Genomic DNA, 17,881 nt, shown 5'->3' on the forward strand with positions numbered 1-17,881 from the left:
TCTCGTTCAGCTTGCTGGCGATCTCGCTCGGCTTGCTGTTGCGCAAATTTTGCCTGGTAATTTAGCACACGCTCTAATATAGCCTGAATTGCATACCCACCAGGCAGATTACCACTCTCTGGTTCCTGCTTTTCTGGTGGTGGTACAATTTCTTTATCTACATCGACTTGATGACTAGTGGGCGGTGGCACTACTTCCTGTGGCCCTGCCCCCACATTTTCGCCTGTTATATCTTCAAAGAGCGTACTAGTACTACTTGAGGCACCCTGTTCCACATTTCCTTCACTAGCTAATTGTTGTTCTTCAGTATCCATATTGCTTGGACGTTGACTACGCAACTTAACCATATTCCTAAATTGCTTACTAAAACACGAAATCTAACAGTTTTTCCCCTTGTACACAAAATACATCACTTTATATATACACTACACGGCACACTAAAAATTACTATCTACATCAACTTTGTCCTGTCACAAATACTAACATCAAACTACGTACAGTATGCACACCACTAGCGATATGAGATTACTTCACTGGAGCTCAACTTCTATAAACAGGACAACTACACTGTAGTCTTACCTTTAGTTTCTATTATCTCGGGGTTCGGCTGCCCCCGGATTACGTAGTCGTTAGAGCTTCTCAGTACAATCAGGATCGTCTTCTCAAACTCGCTTGCAGTAGTACGTTTTGTCATGAAAGAGTGTTTGAACCTTCATTAATACATAGCATAGATCATGATATACATACATTTAACACTAAATACATATACATATACACCTACATAACAATAGACACTGAAAGAAAATACATAAAATTTTATAATTGTGGCCACTGCAAATTCGGGCCCCGCGTTTTTGGGCGCCAGTTTCACGTCTTCTCTCTTAAAAAAAAACTACTATAGCTGTTGCCGACTGCCCTTTCGTTATTTGTTGCTTTTATAAAAATATATGGGAAGAGTGACGTGAAATTCTTTTAACAATGCTGTGCTTTTAATTGCTTTATCATCGTTACCTTTTTTAGCAAAATAAAATGATGGAAGTATTATTGTTCTGAATCTGGCCTACAATTTAAAGAACGATTTTTTTAGTAACTGCAACTCATGCTAAGTATCAATATATCTTTCCTACTTCGTAATTATTCAAAGTTGAAATTAATGTCCTATGATCACTGATGTTACAGTTCGTACGATCGTTCTCAAATACAAGTTTGCAGTGGATTTTATTTCTTACTAAAATGCTATTTCATACCACGGCTAGCCCAAGAACATGAGACTCTCATTAAAGAAAATTACGTATTCACTATAAAATTTAGCCAGATCAGAACGGAGCACAGCAAGTTTCCTATCAGATTCTTTAGGTACATAAAATTATTTGCACTGAAATTATATCCTATCAGCAGCCCGCGTCAACCTGCAACACATCATAAAATCTGCTGATCTTCACTGCCAGCCTGGGAGCTAAAAGAAATAATATTAGTTTTTACTATTATTTTACCGCTTCCTTGCGGTATACTCGACTATATTGTAAGTCGTTTAAATACGCCGCGGCAGCGGCTCTTCTTTCTCCACACAGCTCAGCTCCACAGATAATATTTTTATATGGCTGAAAAATATCTTAACAGGATGGGATAATAGGCAGGCACACTTTAACATTTAAGTAATACAAGTTTTCATTTAAACAACTCTATTTAAACATTTAAATATCTTAATAATTACAGACCTGTGTACATTCACGCGCAATGGCGTCCAATTCACTATCTCGACAAAAGAATGCTACCTCCGCGATCTCTACGACAACAACAGGAGATCTTTCTCTCACAGCTTTCAGATTAAGAAGAACAGAGACATTGCTTTACATCATGCCTTATATACAAATTCATTTGGTGATCTTTGTACAACATTTATCTTCTGTGTCGGTCTTATTACTCGCCGACACAGACGTTCTCAAAAATAAAAAATAAAGAAAATAATACATAATTTTACATAATGACACAATATGACACATCTAATATTTTAATTATTACATAATATATTGTCTTTGTTTATTACAAGACGTTACATGGTGCTTTAGTCAACATTTGCTTGGACCAGGCAGTGAAGTAAATATTCAACAAAATTCCGAAGCGGAAGGAGTGCAATGGAAACATTCTGGTACTAATCTGTAGATGACAATTTCTCTCACAAATCAAACACAAAGTCCGGTAGAAGAGCTATACAACATCAACACACTTTAACCACATATTTAAGTCAAACGGAAACTGCAGAAAACGAACTGGAACATAAAGAAACAACTACCAAAGTTAGTTTCCTCTACAACAATATCTCCAAGTGAACTACTTCTCTGACATTCTAATCAAATATCTGGTTGTAGTTATCTGAAGTGACGACTGTCAGGAGAAGACCAAATGAAGCATACTTCTTCAGCTGTGAAATTGAGTTATTAGAGGTATAAAAGAAGGCTGGCAGCTGGAAAAGCTACAGAAGGAGACCAAAAACCTTAACTTTCTGGCCAGGGAAGCACAACGCAATAACCAAATGACCAGCCAAAAACGTAACAGCTTTTGCTGTCCTCATAAATGAAACAAATTCAAGAGAAAACGTAATTGAGGAATTACTAAAAACCGTGAGTCACACTCGTTAGTCACAGGAGACAAGAATCATAGCAGGGGGAGGAAATAAAGGAAATTGCACGAGAGTTGGATAAGAAAAGGAAAGATAGAATGGTGTTTAAGAAACTTTTCAGCATAGTCTAAAGAGTTAATCACGTAGGAATTGGACGATCTGTATGCGTCAGAGTACAAATCCAAACCTGGATTCTACCTTCGAGTTCTTCTGTCATTTCACTTTTCTTGCAATCCTTTTATTGCGTCTTGGATACGAAAACATGCACACAACTGCAGATTTTCAGATATATTGTTGGAATTGTAAGTACCCCTGCAACAGGTTGACGGTGCTTCTCAAGTCAGAGAAAAGCACATCACCTCCATTAGGACCACGTAACTGCCTCTGATAGTCATTCTAATAGTAATCAAGCAATGAGCTCAGTTACATACTTTCCACGAAAAAAGTCCTGCTTCAAAAGTTTTGTGTGATATTTAGTAAATATAGGAGTGAAAAATGGACTCTTAAAACATCTCAGGAGATAAAATTAATCCTCCGAAATGTGAGACGGGTGACGGGACACTGAAACATTCTCCACAAAGAGAATAACGTAGTTGATGTTAACAAGAGTAGGTGAGCAGCAAAGTTTAGAGGAAAACTTTTGGAAACGTAACGAAAAGATAGGCAACGCGAGATCGCTTATCGGACCATTGTTTGTGAAGCGCAATATTGTTAGATGGAAATACAGAAGGTAAGTAGAAGATATGAAGACAAGGATAACTAGAAGGCACTATCATACCTTGCTAAAAGGATACCGTGAGGATCCTATTAGCTCACAAATCACAGATATTTGTTAGGTTTTTGCACATTTTTTATAAAGCTCTTTCTTTCCTATGGTGGCATGTACGTTATGTGTCGATTGTGATGCAGCAGCGGCTGGTCAAACTGTGCCTAGTGGTAAAAAAACAAATAATGCTTTAGGTTTCATCGTTGCCCGCGTTGTGTGTACGCTGGGAGTAAGGTTTGCGTAGAGCGGCTCTTGACACATGATTAACCAATCGTGGGCAGCAACGAGGAGTGACGCTTCTGAAAATTTTTATATTGATACACCTATGAGTAGGAATCATGAGATGCAAGCCCATTGATTTGGGTATCGTAGCACATTAGCACATTACTTATTGTTTCAGACAGCTGATTTAAAGTGTCAATGTGAAAGAAATTCTCGAAGCACGTGCAATAGGCATTTTTCATACATTACGTATCAATAGTCTTCTGTATCTTCGATTATTGTTGTTGTTGTTCGTATAACAAACGAGATAAGAAACAAAATATCTTTTACCTCAAAATGACTGTTCTAGCTCTCAGCTATCATTGTCTGCAACATCGTTCAGTCCTGACTAAAAAATTCACAGCATCGATACAACGACATAGTTATGTGCAGCAATGTATAACCCCTTGACCCACTGTTTTAAAAACGACCAGTAGCCCCTAATCGCTCAACACATATTCTTTAAAGAAGTGAACTCCCCCGGTAGAATCGGCGCAAATGTTATTAGTTTGCAAATGAGTTTTACTGCATGAACAGCAAAAATGCAGTAACCGGTAAAACTTACTTCCTTTCAGTATTCTGTGTATGGTGGAAGGGAGGAGGGAACCCGGGGGGATATCACATTCCCAAATAGTGAACGAATATAGTCTGGGTAATTTGCGCGCCTTGAGTTATGCTGCCGCAGGACACATACACAGTTTCTAACTTAAATTGTTGACTCTTTTTTTTAGATCTATAAGGTAGAATGAAACCTACACTACTGGGCATTAAACTTGCTACACCAAGAAGAAATGCAGATGATAAACGGGTATTCATTGGACAAATATATTATACTAGAACTGACATGCAATTACATGTTCACGCAATTTGGGTGCATAGATCCTGAGAAATCAATACCCAGAACAACCACCTCTGGCCGTAATAACGGCCCTGATACGCCTGGGCATTGAGTCAAACACAGCTTGTATGGCGTGTACAGGTGCAGCTGCCCATGCAGCTTCAACGCGATACCACAGTTCATCAAGAGTAGTGACTGGCGTATTGTGACGAGCCAGTTGCTCGGACACCATTGACCAGACGTTTCAGTTGGTGAGAGATCTGGAGAATGTGCTGGCCAGGGCAGCAGACGAACATTTTCTGTATCCAGAAAGGCCCGTACAGAACCTGCAACATGTGGTCGTGCATTATCCTGCTGAAATGCAAGGTTTCGTAGGGATCGAATGAAGGGTAGAGCTACGGGTCGTAACACATCTGAAATGTAACGTCCACTGTTCAAAGTCCCGTCAATGCGAACAAGAGGTGACCGAGACGTGTAACCAATGGCACCCCATACCATTACGCCGGGTGATACGCCAGTATGGCGATGACGAGTACACGCTTCCAACGTGCGTTCACCGCGATGTCGCCAAACACGGATGCTACCAATGTGATGCTGTAAACAGAACCTGGATTCAGCCGAAAAACGACATTTTGCCATTCGTGCACCCAGGTTCGTCGTTTATACCATCGCAGGTGCTTCTGTCTGTGACGCAGCGTCAGGGGTAACCGCAGCCATGGTCTCCGAGCTGATAGTCCATGCTGCTGCAAACGTCGAACTGTTCGTGCAGATGGTTGTTGTCTTGCAAAAGTCCCCATCTGTTGACTCAGGGATCGAGACGTGGCTGTACGATCTGATACAGCCATGCGGATAAGATGCCTGTCATTTCGACTGCTAGTGATACGAGGCTGTTGGGATCCAGCACAGCATTCCGTATTACGCTCCTGATCCCACTGATTCCATATTCTGCTAATAGTCATTGGATCTCGACCAACGCGAGGAGCAATGTCACGATACGATAAACGGCAATCGCTATAGGCTACAATCCGACCTTTATCAAAGTCGGAAACGTGATGGAACGCATTTCTCCTCCTTACACGAGGCATCGCAACAACGTTTCACCAGGCAACGCCAGTCAACTGCTGTTTGTGTATGACAAATCGGTTGGAAACTTTCCTCATGTCAGCACGTTGTAGGTGTCGCCACCGGCGCCAACCTTGTGTGAATGCGCTGAAAAGCTAATCATTTGCATATCACAGCATCTTCTTCCTGCTGGTTAAATTTCGCGTCTATAGCACGTCATCTTCGTGGTGTGGCAATTTTATTGGCCAGTAGTGTATTAATAAGCAGATTATAACAGCATTTTAAATTTTTAAATTCGGTCAATAGTTATATGAGAAATTCCAAAAAAAGATTTCTGTTGCCTTTCGAAGCCGTTAGCTAGGCAACCTTCGATTGCGATCAGGTGTTAGTGGCCGTTTAGTAATACAGTCAAGTTACAGTTGGAATAGCAGAAGAGTTCAATCTGGCATTGCCATTTCCATGTGACTGTTACATTAGGTATCAAACGAAAACTTCTGGAAGAGAACTTCACTATCCATCAACGATCAGTTAAGCAAGGGAGAGAGCAGGATGGTGGTCATGACTGTGGTTGTGAAGAAGATGCTAATCACAGTACAAGAGAACTCATAGCTTAACTATAAGAACCAGAACCATTATATGGCGGTGAAGCTTGACCCACCGTTACGAGCTCTTCAGGGGAGAACTCTAGAACTGACTTGAAGACTTTGTCGCCCCTCTCCACAATGAAGAGTTTGTTGCCTTCTCGTGTGACGGTCGTCTTCACCCTGCGTCCATCAGGGGTCACGTTGTCGAACTCCTGGCCCAGGCGGAACGTGGTGACAGTGTTCAAGACCACCATCGTCACTTTCACGGTCCACTCGTCTCCATCGCGGAGCAGCTCCATCACTGGTGTAACCAGGTTGCCCAACTTGCGCAGCACGTAGTTCACACCTGCAAGTAAACAGCATCGTCTTATTGATTACATATATCCCGACAGCATGGTATTTAGTACAAATTTTTGAACTAATACTGTGTACGAAGTTCAGTTTAGCATTTTAATGTCAGGAACATAGATGATGGGCAAAATAAAACTGGTCCGAGAAATATTTCAGGCGCCTTAAGATGGCAAACCAACCTACGTAATCCTTCCCGGGTAATACAAGTTGGGCTTCATACCTTAAGGTACATGAAATATTTTATTGATCGGTTACGTTTTTTCTATCCTGTATAAGCCTATACGTACTGTACGAATGCAGTATGCGCGATTGGATGTGTAGGGAAAATTGAAACAAGTAAAGACAGAAATTTTGAACTTGGCATCCATATGGGCTGCCGTCCACAAGCAATGCTGAGTATTCGATAACAGAAGTCCAGTACCTCATCAGTGTACCATGGACGCTCGCATACGCATTGCCTCACCACCCAGATGTCCGTTTTCCATGCTTTCCGTGAGTTACTTAAGGACAAGATCATTCCATTCAAGAGGACACCGTCGATTTCTTACTTCACACTTTATATTAACTAATTTATCGTTTATTTAGCCTGACCGGATTATGGCCTTAAGATTCTTTCTTCCATAGGAGCAGAAATGAAACATGTCAACACATACAATATACAATAATAAAAATTTGACTTAATAATAAAAATGATTGTGGAGTGCATTAAGATATAAGAATAATATTTTTTCGCTTAGCACTTCTAAAGCTGTGTTCGGTGCTGTCAGAAAAAGAATGGATAATGAAAGAGGAGGGGATTGACAGTGGCAGTGTCAATAGTTGTTAAGAAAGAATAATCTTTCAATAGAGGGCTCTGTGACAAGGAGGAGGGAAAACGGATGGGGAAGGTGGGTGTTGACAAGTGTGTGTTGCAGACAAACGTATGGGAGACATAGCTATTGTAACAGAAGGTAGACCATTACCTGTCTACCTGAAGTTTGAAAGGAATTTAATTTCTCTGTTATTCTGAGGAAAATCATTCCACAGTCGAGTTTATGATACACAAAATGATTTTGAGAAGATGGTTGTGTTGTGTAGTGGTTTAGAAAGGGTTTTAATTTGCTGAGAACAAGTATTTCTGCTGTACTGTTTTGGTAGTAATGTAAGAGTAGGAAATAGGTAAAAGGTAATGCAGTGATTGAGAAGACGATAGAGTAAATGACCTCGTCATCGACGACACGTTAAAGGGAGATCCCCTTTCTTCATCTTGTTACGTTCTAACACAATGACATCAGCATAGGCCCGTCCATGGCGCTGGGGAGCGGTAATATACTGGAATTTCACTACAAGGACTTGGGAGCATGACGCGTTCCGTGAGGAGTAATCGAATTGCTGAAATAGTAGCACACTGTCCATGATCGCCAGGGATCCGGTTTCGATTTCTGTTCTGGCACACAGTTCGTACTGTCAAATTTTCCTCTTGTTAACTGATTTTATTTATTTATTTATTCGGCTGTTTACATTGGTCAGACTATGGCGTTTACATCAGAGCAGACGTCTTGCCTTTTTCTAAGTTGCCATTTATATTTTTAAGAACATTGGCGACCCCTGTATACAAGAAGGGTAGCCGGCCGAAGTGGCCGCGCGGTTCTGGCGCTGCAGTCTGGCACCGCGAGACCGCTACGGTCGCAGGTTCGAATCCTGCCTCGGGCATGGATGTGTGTGATGTCCTTAGGTTAGTTAGGTTTAACTAGTTCTAAGTTCTAGGGGACTAATGACCTCAGCAGTTGAGTCCCATAGTGCTCAGAGCCATTTGAACCATTTGAACCAAGAAGGGTAAAATAACGGGCCAATATTTTGACATCTGTTGACTGTAGAACCCTTGAACATATTCTCAATACAAATATAATAAATTTCTTTCATTTGATCTAAAAAGCATCGCTCGTGCGAAACTCAACTTCCCATTTGCTGACATGAGATCCTGCGAACGACAGATGAAGTGAAACAGACAGATTTAACCTCATCATCTCAGAGTAGCACTTGCAACCTACGTCCCCAATTATTTGCTTTACGTATTCCAATCTATGTCTTCCTCTACAGTTTTTGCCCTCTACAGCTCCCTCTAGTACCATGGAAGTCATTCCCTCATGTCTTAGCAGATGTCCTATCATCCTGTCCCTTCACCTTATCAGTGTTTTCCACATATTCCTTTCCTCTCCGATTCTGCGTAGAACCTCCTCATTCCTTACCTTATCAGTCCATCTAATTTCCAACATTCGTCTATAGCACCACATCTCAAATGCTTCGATTCTCTTCTGTTCGGGTTTTCCCACAGTCCATGTTTCACTACCATACAATGCTGTACACCAGACGTACATCCTCCGAAATTTCTTCCTCAAATTAAGGCCGGTATTTGATATTAGTAGACTTCTCTTGGCCAGAAATGCCTTTTTTGCCATAGCAAGTCTGCTTTTGATGTCCTCCTTGCTCCGTCCGTCATTGGTTATTTTACTGCCTAGGTAGCACAATTCCTTAACTTCATTGACTTCGTGACCATCAATCCTGATGTTAAGTTTCTCGCTGTTCTCATTTCTACTACTTCTCATTACCTTTGTCTTTCTCCGATTTACTCTCAAACCATACTGTGTACTCATTAGACTGTTCATTCCGTTCAGCAGATCATTTAATTCTTCTTCACTTTCACTCAGGATAGCAATGTCATCAGCGAATCGTATCATTGATATCCTTTCACCTAGTATTTTAATTCCACTCCTGAACCTTTCTTTTATTTCCATCATTGCTTCCTCGATGTACAGATTGAAGAGTAGCGGCGAAAGGCTACAGCCTTGTCTTACACCCTTCTTAATACGAGCACTTCGTTCCTGATCGTCCACTCTTATTATTCCCTCTTGGTTGTTGTACATATAGTATATGACCCGTCTCTACCTATAGCTTACCCCTACTTTTTTCAGAATATCGAACAGCTTGCACCATTTTATATTGTCGAACGCTTTTTCCAGATCGACAAATCCTATGAAAGTGTCTTGAGTTTTCTTTAGCCTTGCTTCCATAATTAGCCGTAATGTCAGAATTGCCTCTCTCGTCCCTTTACTTTTCCTAAAGCCAAACTGATCGTCACCTAGCGCATTCTCAATTTTCTTTTCCATTCTTCTGTATATTATTCTTGTAAGCACCTTTGATGCATGAGCTGTTAAGCTGATTGTGCGATAATTCTCGCACTTGTCAGCTCTTGCCGACTTCGGAATTGTGTGGATGATGCTTTTCCGAAAGTCAGATGGTATGTCGCCAGACTCATATATTCTACACACCAACGTGAATAGTCGTTTTGTTGCCACTTCCCCCAATGATTTTAGAAATTCTGATGGAATGTTATCTATCCCTTCTGCCTTATTTGACCGTAAGCCCTTCAAAGCTCTTTTAAATTCCGATTCTCATACTGGATCCCCTAACTCTTCTAAATCGACTCTTGTTTCTTCTTCTATCACATCAGACCTCATAGAGGCTTTCAATGTATTCCTTCCACCTATCTGCTCTCTCCTCTGCATTTAACAGTGGAATTCCCGTTGCACTCTTAATGTTACCACCGTTGCTTTTAATGTCACCAAAGGTTGTTTTGACTTTCCTGTATGTTGAGTCTGTCCTTCCGACAATCATGTCTTTTTCGATGTCTTCACATTTTTCCTGCAGCCATTCCGTCTTAGCTTCCCTGCGCTTCCTATTTATTTCATTCCTCAGCGACTTGTATTTCTGTATTCCTGATTTTCCCGGAACATGTTTGTACTTCTTCCTTTCATCAATCAACTGAAGTATTTCTTATGTTACCCATGGTTTATTCGCAGCTACCTTCTTTGTACCTATGTTTTCCTTCCCAACTTCTGTGATGGCCCTTTTTAGAGATTTCAATTCCTCTTCAACTGTACTGCCTACTGCGCTATTCCTTATTGATCTATAGCGTTAGAGAACTTCAAACGTATCTCGTCATTCCTTAGTACTTCCGTATGCCACTTCTTTGCGTATTGATTCTTCCTGACTAATGTCTTGAACTTCAGCCTACTCTTCATCACTACTATATTGTGATCTAAGTCTACATCTGCTCCCGGGTACGCCTTACAATCATCTGAAATCGGAATCTCTCTCTGACCATGATGTAATCTAATTGAAATCTTCCCGTATCTCCCGGCCTTTTCCAAGTATACCTCCTCTTGTGATTCTTGAACAGGGTATTCGCTATTACTAGCTGAAACTTGTTACAGAACTCAATTAGTATTTCTCCTCTTTCATTCCTTGTCCCAAGCCCATATTCTCCTGTAACCTCTTCTTCTACTCCTTCCCCTACAACTGCATTCCAGTCGCCCATGTGTATTAGATTTTCGTCTCCCTTTACATACTGCATTACCCTTTCAATATCCTCATACACTTTCTCTATCTGTTCATCTTCAGCTTGCGACGTCGGCATGTATACCTGAACTATCGTTGTCGGTGTTGGTCTGCTGTCGATTCTGATTAGAACAACCCGGTCACTGAACTGTTCACAGTAACACACCCTCTGCCCTACCTTCCTATTCATAACGAATCCTACACCTGTTATACCATTTTCTGCTGCTGTTGATATTACCCGATACTCATCTGACCAGAAATCCTTGTCTCCCTTCCACTTCACTGACCCCTACTATATCTAGATTGAGCCTTTGTATTTCCCTTTTCAGATTTTCTAGTTTCCCTACCACGTTCAAGCTTCTGACATTCCACGCCCCGACTCGTAGAACGTTATCCTTTCGTTGATTATTCAATCTTTTTCTCATGGTAACCTCCCCCTTGTGCAGTCCCCTCCCGGAGATCCGAATGGGGGACTATTCCGGAATCTTTTGCCAATGGAGAGATCATCATGACACTTCTTCAATTACAGGCCACATGTCCTGTGGATACACTTTACGTGTCTTTAATGCAGTGGTTTCCATTGCCTTCTGCATCCTCATGTCGTAAATCATTGCTGATTCTTCCGCCTTTAGGGGCAATTTCCCACCCCTAGGACAAGAGAGTGCCCTGAACCTCTATCCGCTCCTCCGCCCTCTTTCTTTATATATAAATAATGTGGTGGACAGGGTGAGCAGCAATCTGTGGCTGTTTGCTCATGATTCTGTGGTTTACGGCTGTGTCGTTGAATGGCTGTAGGAAGATACTAGACGACTTAGATAAAATTTCTAGTTGTATGAATTGCAGCTAGCCGTAAATGTAATGCTGGTGTGTAAGGCATCCGCAATTTTCGGACCTTACATGAGCTTCATAATTACGATATAGAATAAAATCTCCAGAAAACTATATTTTTAACAGGAAGCAATTGTAATAATTTCATGTACCGAATAACAAAACAATATCGACCTTTATAATGACAGGGGCATGCGTAAATGAGATAAAGTGAACGCAGTTTGGAGGCGGACGGTGCATGTGGCGAGAACAATATAATACCTTTTAGAAAAACACAGCCAAGACCAAGGGTAAGTGGCTAGACAGCATTAACAAGGCTAGCGGCGACCCGGCAAGAGACACGGTGGGGAGAGTCACGACATATAAAAGCACTTTCTAGAACTAAATTAACAGACCTCTCTCGTCCCACAGTGGGCCACACCTATGTGTGGAAATATAGTGAAGATGTTGACCTTTACAGCTGTTCGAGATTCTGAAAAAGGTAGGGGTAAGCTATAGGGAGAGACGGGTCATATACTATATGTACAACAACCAAGAGGGAATAATAAGAGTGGACGATCAAGAACGAAGTGCTCGTATTAAGAAGGGTGTAAGACAAGGCTGTAGCCTATCGCCACTACTCTTCAATCTGTACATCGAGGAAGCAATGATGGAAATAAAAGAAATGTTCAGGAGTGGAATTAAAATACAAGGTGAAAGGATATCAATGATACGATTCGCTGATGACATTGCTATCCTGAGTGAAAGTGAAGAAGAATTAAATGATCTGCTGAACGGAATGCACAGTCTAATGAGTACACAGTATGGTTTGAGAGTAAATCGGAGAAAGACGAAGGTAATGAGAAGTAGTAGAAATGAGAACAGCGAGAAACTTAACATCAGGATTGATGGTCACGAAGTCAATGAAGTTAAGGAATTTTGCTACCTAGGCAGTAAAATAACCAATGACGGACGGAGCAAGGAGGACATCAAAAGCAGACTCGCTATGGCAAAAAAGGCATTCCTGGCCAAGAGAAGTCTGCTAATATCAAATACCGGCCTTAATTTGAGGAAGAAATTTCGGAGGATGTACGTCTGGAGTACAGCATTGTATGGTAGTGAAACATGGACTGTGGGAAAACCGGAACAGAAGAGAATCGAAGCATTTGAGATGTGGTGCTATAGACGAATGTAGAAAATTAGGTGGACTGATAAGGTAAGGAATGAGGAGGTTCTACGCAGAATCGGAGAGGAAAGGAATACGTGGAAAACACTGATAAGGAGAAGGGACAGGATGATGGGACATCTGCTAAGACATGAGGGAATAACTTCCATGGTACTAGAGGGAGCTGTAGAGGGCAAAAACTGTAGAGGAAGACAGAGATTGGGATACGTCAAGCAAATCATTGAGGACGTAGGTTGCAAGTGCTACTCTGAGATGAAGAGGTTAGCACAGGAAAGGAATTAGGAATTCGTGGCGGCCCGTATCAAACCAGTCAGTAGACTGATGACAAAAAAAAAAAAAAAAAACATCTGCGAAGTGAGGGCGGTATGTTTCACGTATCGTGGCGACAGATGTAAAGTGGTAGTTCATATTCCTGCGGGAATTTTTGCGGGCAGAGCATTGTGCACGTCGCTCCATCCCTTAGCGAGTGTACAATAGCCATTATTTCGACTAGGCAAAATTTAACGTTGTACGGAATGCAGGGAAGTTGAGATCGAGTGATTCAGTCAAGGCCAGAGTGGGGAATTAACGTTCCAGATCCAGCACGGAGACAAAGCGGCCGCAGTTCCCGATTAGTAATATGCCAACGCGCATTAGGTGTCATTAAATGTTGAGTCGAGATTTTGCTCACTCCAACCTGTGTTCGCTTTAAATATAGAGTTTCAAGAGTTGAATACTAACATACCCTCCAATGCGTACATGAGAGACTGATTAGTTTAAAAGATAAAATATCATTCTCCGCCAACGTAGTCCATTCAACAGCTACGACAACGTAGATGTAAATTTCACTGATGAAGATTGAATTGTTTTGCTAGTTATAACATTCTAATATATAGAGATAAAGATTTAATAATCACATATTCAATGTCTAAGCGTTAATTATTTTGTTGAGACTTGAAAGTAATTGAACTTGCTTGTTATGTATCTCTTGAACCCTGAAAGCAGTGATAAATTAAATGTAGAATGAAAAAGGGAGAGGTTGTGTTGTCATTTTAGAAAAAATCCCGAACTCTTATTTATTTCAATTTGTGCATTCTTGTTATGTCACAACAGAATTTCTAATTAATTTGAGATAATGTGCACCTAACATTAGCGGTATTACAGGTACAAAATTAATAGCTATGAAGAATGTCTGTTTAAGACCCTGGGCTTGAGAAGACGTTAAGATACGTTATCCACTTGCGTGCGATCACAAAATAGCTTTACCCACCAGCATGTTACTCAAAATGAGTACACGTTACAGGTGAGTAGGAAAAACAAACCCGTAATTTTCGAGTACGGCGTTAGTAGTGTGCTGTGTGACATAGTCATGTCGATGAAATATTTAGGCGTGACTTTGTGAAGCAGTATAAAATGGAATAATCAGGTAAGGAGTCTAGTAGGAAAGGCGAATTTTCGAATTCGGTTTAGTGGGACAGTTTTATGAAAGTGTGGTCCTTGCGTTAAGGAGACCGCGTACAGGAAACTATTGCGAACCATTGTTGACTACTGTTTGAGTGTTTGGGATCCTCAAGAAATCGAATTAAAGGAAGACATCGAAGCAGAGGCGGCCTGCTAGATTTCTTACCGGTAGTTTCAAACAATAAGCAAGTATTACGGAAATGCTTCGGAAACTCAAATGGTAATCCCTACAGTGAAAACGACTTTCACTTCGAGGAGCATTACTGAGACAATTTAGAGAACCGGCATATGAGGCTGGCTGACTGCCGCCAACGTACATTTCGCGTAAGGACCATGAAGGCAATATCAGAGAGATCAGGGCTCGCATGGAGACTTTCCCTCGCTCTACTTACGACTGGAACAGAAAAGAAACTGACTGGTAGCGGCACAGGGCAGACTCCGCCAAGCACCGCACGATGGCATGCGGAGTACGTATATAGATGTAGAAACTGTTTAAACGATTTATATCCTAGCGACTGCTTTACTTACAGGGTGTTTCAAAAATGACCGGTATATTTGAAACGGCAATAAAAACTAAACGAGCAGTGATAGAAATACACCGTTTGTTGCAATATGCTTGGGACAACAGTACATTTTCAGGCGGACAAACTTTCGAAATTACAGTAGTTACAATTTTCAACAACAGATGGCGCTGCAAGTGATGTGAAAGATATAGAAGACAACGCAGTCTGTGGGTGCGCCATTCTGTACGTCGTCTTTCTGCTGTAAGCGTGTGCTGTTCACAACGTGCAAGTGTGCTGTAGACAACATGGTTTATTCCTTAGAACAGAGGATTTTTCTGGTGTTGGAATTCCACCGCCTAGAACACAGTGTTGTTGCAACAAGACGAAGTTTTCAACGGAGGTTTAATGTAACCAAAGGACCGAAAGGATCTGTTTGGAAAATTTCAACGGACTGGGAACGTGACGGATGAACGTGCTGGAAAGGTAGGGCGACCGCGTACGGCAACCACAGAGGGCAACGCGCAGCTAGTGCAGCAGGTGATCCAACAGCGGCCTCGGGTTTCCGTTCGCCGTGTTGCAGCTGCGGTCCAAATGACGCCAACGTCCACGTATCGTCTCATGCGCCAGAGTTTACACCTCTATCCATACAAAATTCAAACGCGGCAACCCCTCAGCGTCGCTACCATTGCTGCACGAGAGACATTCGCTAACGATATAGTGCACAGGATTGATGACGGCGATACGCATGGGGGCAGCATTTGGTTTACTGACGAAGCTTATGTTTACCTGGACGGCTTCGTCAATAAACACAACTGGCGCATATGGGGAACCGAAAAGCCCCATGTTGCAGTCCCATCGTCCCTGCATCCTCAAAAAGTACTGGTCTGGGCCGCCATGTCTTCCAAAGGAATCATTGGCCCATTTTTCAGATCCGAAACGATTACTGCATCACGCTATCTGGACATTCTTCGTGAATTTGTGGCGGTACAAACTGCCTTAGACGACACTGCGCACACCTCGTGGTTTATGCATGATGGTGCCCGGCCACATCGCACGGCCGACGTCTTTAATTTCCTGAATTAATATTTCGATGATCGTGTGATTGCTTTGGGCTATCCGAAACATACAGGAGGCGGCGTGGATTGGCCTCCCTATTCGCCAGACATGAACCCCTGTGACTTCTTTCTGTGGGGACACTTGAAAGACCAGGTGTACCGCCAGAATCCAGAAACAATTGAACAGCTGAAGCGGTACATCTCATCTGCATGTGAAGTCATTCCGCCAGACACGTTGTCAAAGGTTTAGGGTAATTTCATTCAGAGACTACGCCATATTATTGCTACGCATGGTGGATATGTGGAAAATATCGTACTATAGAGTTTCCCAGACCGCAGCGCCATCTGTTGTTGAAAATTGTAACTACTGTAATTTCGAAAGTTTGTCTGCCTGAAAATGTACTGTTGTCCCAAGCATATTGCAACAAACGGTGTATTTCTATCGCTGCTCGTTTAGTTTTTATTGCCGTTTCAAATATACCGGTCATTTTTGAAACACCCTGTATGTTGTGCTTTGTCTCGTACATTGCTGATGATAAAAGTGAGACATATACGTAACAAATGTTAAATCTCTCAACAATAACTTCAGGAAATGAAACAACAAATACACTGCAGGTTACCATGCCAAACACCGTGTAGGAAACCCGTCGGCATTCGTCTTCCAGTCGTCTAGAAATGGATAAATAGAGGTCCAGTTTGGTTCTCAAAGGAGTCTTATACCATTCTTTCCACACAATAATGACAACGATGATGGAGGTGGATAGCGATCACGCACTCTTCCCTCGATACTAGACCACAGTCTCACAATAACATTGAGGTGTTGTGATTGTGGTGGCCGGGAGAGATTCGACACTTCATCCTCGTTCTCGCAAAACCAGCCCTGAACAATGCGAGCTGTGTGAACAGAGGCTGTGTCGTCCTGGAACACAGCATCGCCATTGGGGAACAAACGTGATCAGTCACAATGGCCTCAAAATCCTTGGCAGGAATGTGACATTGCAGAATTACCAAGGGGCCCACGCAATACCACGTCCCGACTGCCCAAATCATCACCGACACCACGCCACGTTTCACGGGACGTTAACTTCGCCTAGTAGATAGTGTGGGAAGTTCCATGCGGCTTTTCGCGGATGATGCTGTAGTATACAGAGAAGATGCAGCATTAGAAAATTGCAGCGAAATGGAGGAAGATCTGCAGCGGATAGGCACTTGGTGCACGGAGTGGCAACTGACCCTTAACATAGACAAATGTAATGTATTGCGAATACATAGAAAGAAGTATCCTTTACTGTATGATTATATGATAGCGGAACAAACACTGGTAGCAGTTACTTCTGTAAAATATCTGGGAGTATGCGTACGGAACGATTCGAAGTGGAATGATCATATAAAATTAATTGTTGGTAAGGCGGGTGCCAGGTTGAGATTCATTGGGAGAGTCCTTAGAAAATGTAGTCCATCAACAAAGGAGGTGGCTTACAAAACTCTCGTTCGACCTATGCTTGACTATTGCTCATCAGTGTGGGATCCGTACCAGCTCGGGTTAACGTAGGAGCTAGAGAAGATCCAAAGAAGAGCGGCGCGTTTCGTCACAGGGTTATTTGGTAAGCGTGATAGCGTTACGGAGATGTTTATCAAGTGGCAGACTCTGCAAGAGAGGCGCTCTGCATCACGGTATAGCTTGCTGTCCAGTTTTCGAGAGGGTGGGTTTCTGGATGAGGTACCGAATATATTGCTCCCCCCTACTTATACCTCCCGCGGAGATCACGAATGTAAAACTAGAGAGATTCGAGTGCGCACGGAGGCTTTCCGTCAGTCTTTCTTCCCGCGAACCATACGCGAGTGGAACAGGAAAGGGAGGTAATGACAGTGGCACGTAAAGTGCCCTCCGCCACACACCGTTAGGTGGCTTGCGGAGAATAAATGTAGATGTAGATGTAGAAGTTGAAAAAAAAAGAGAGAAACGAAGCTCTTCCGGTCAGTCGACTTTCTCCCGTTGCTCCACAGTCCATGTATTATGGCTCCAGCAAT

General features: G+C 42.2%; 1 protein-coding gene across 1 annotated transcript in view; it reads right to left on the minus strand.

Annotated features, from left to right (window-relative positions):
- LOC126203459 (fatty acid-binding protein, muscle-like) overlaps positions 1 to 17,881 on the minus strand; it is a 141,106-nt gene that overhangs the window by 34,207 nt on the left and 89,018 nt on the right. The window contains exon 2 of the mRNA XM_049937775.1: positions 6,206 to 6,477. Within this exon, the coding sequence (XP_049793732.1) occupies positions 6,206 to 6,477 (272 nt within the window). The remainder of the gene's footprint in view (positions 1 to 6,205; positions 6,478 to 17,881) is intronic.

This window comes from Schistocerca nitens, chromosome 9, assembly GCF_023898315.1.
Source record: "Schistocerca nitens isolate TAMUIC-IGC-003100 chromosome 9, iqSchNite1.1, whole genome shotgun sequence".
NCBI classification, from domain to species: Eukaryota; Metazoa; Arthropoda; class Insecta; order Orthoptera; family Acrididae; genus Schistocerca; species Schistocerca nitens.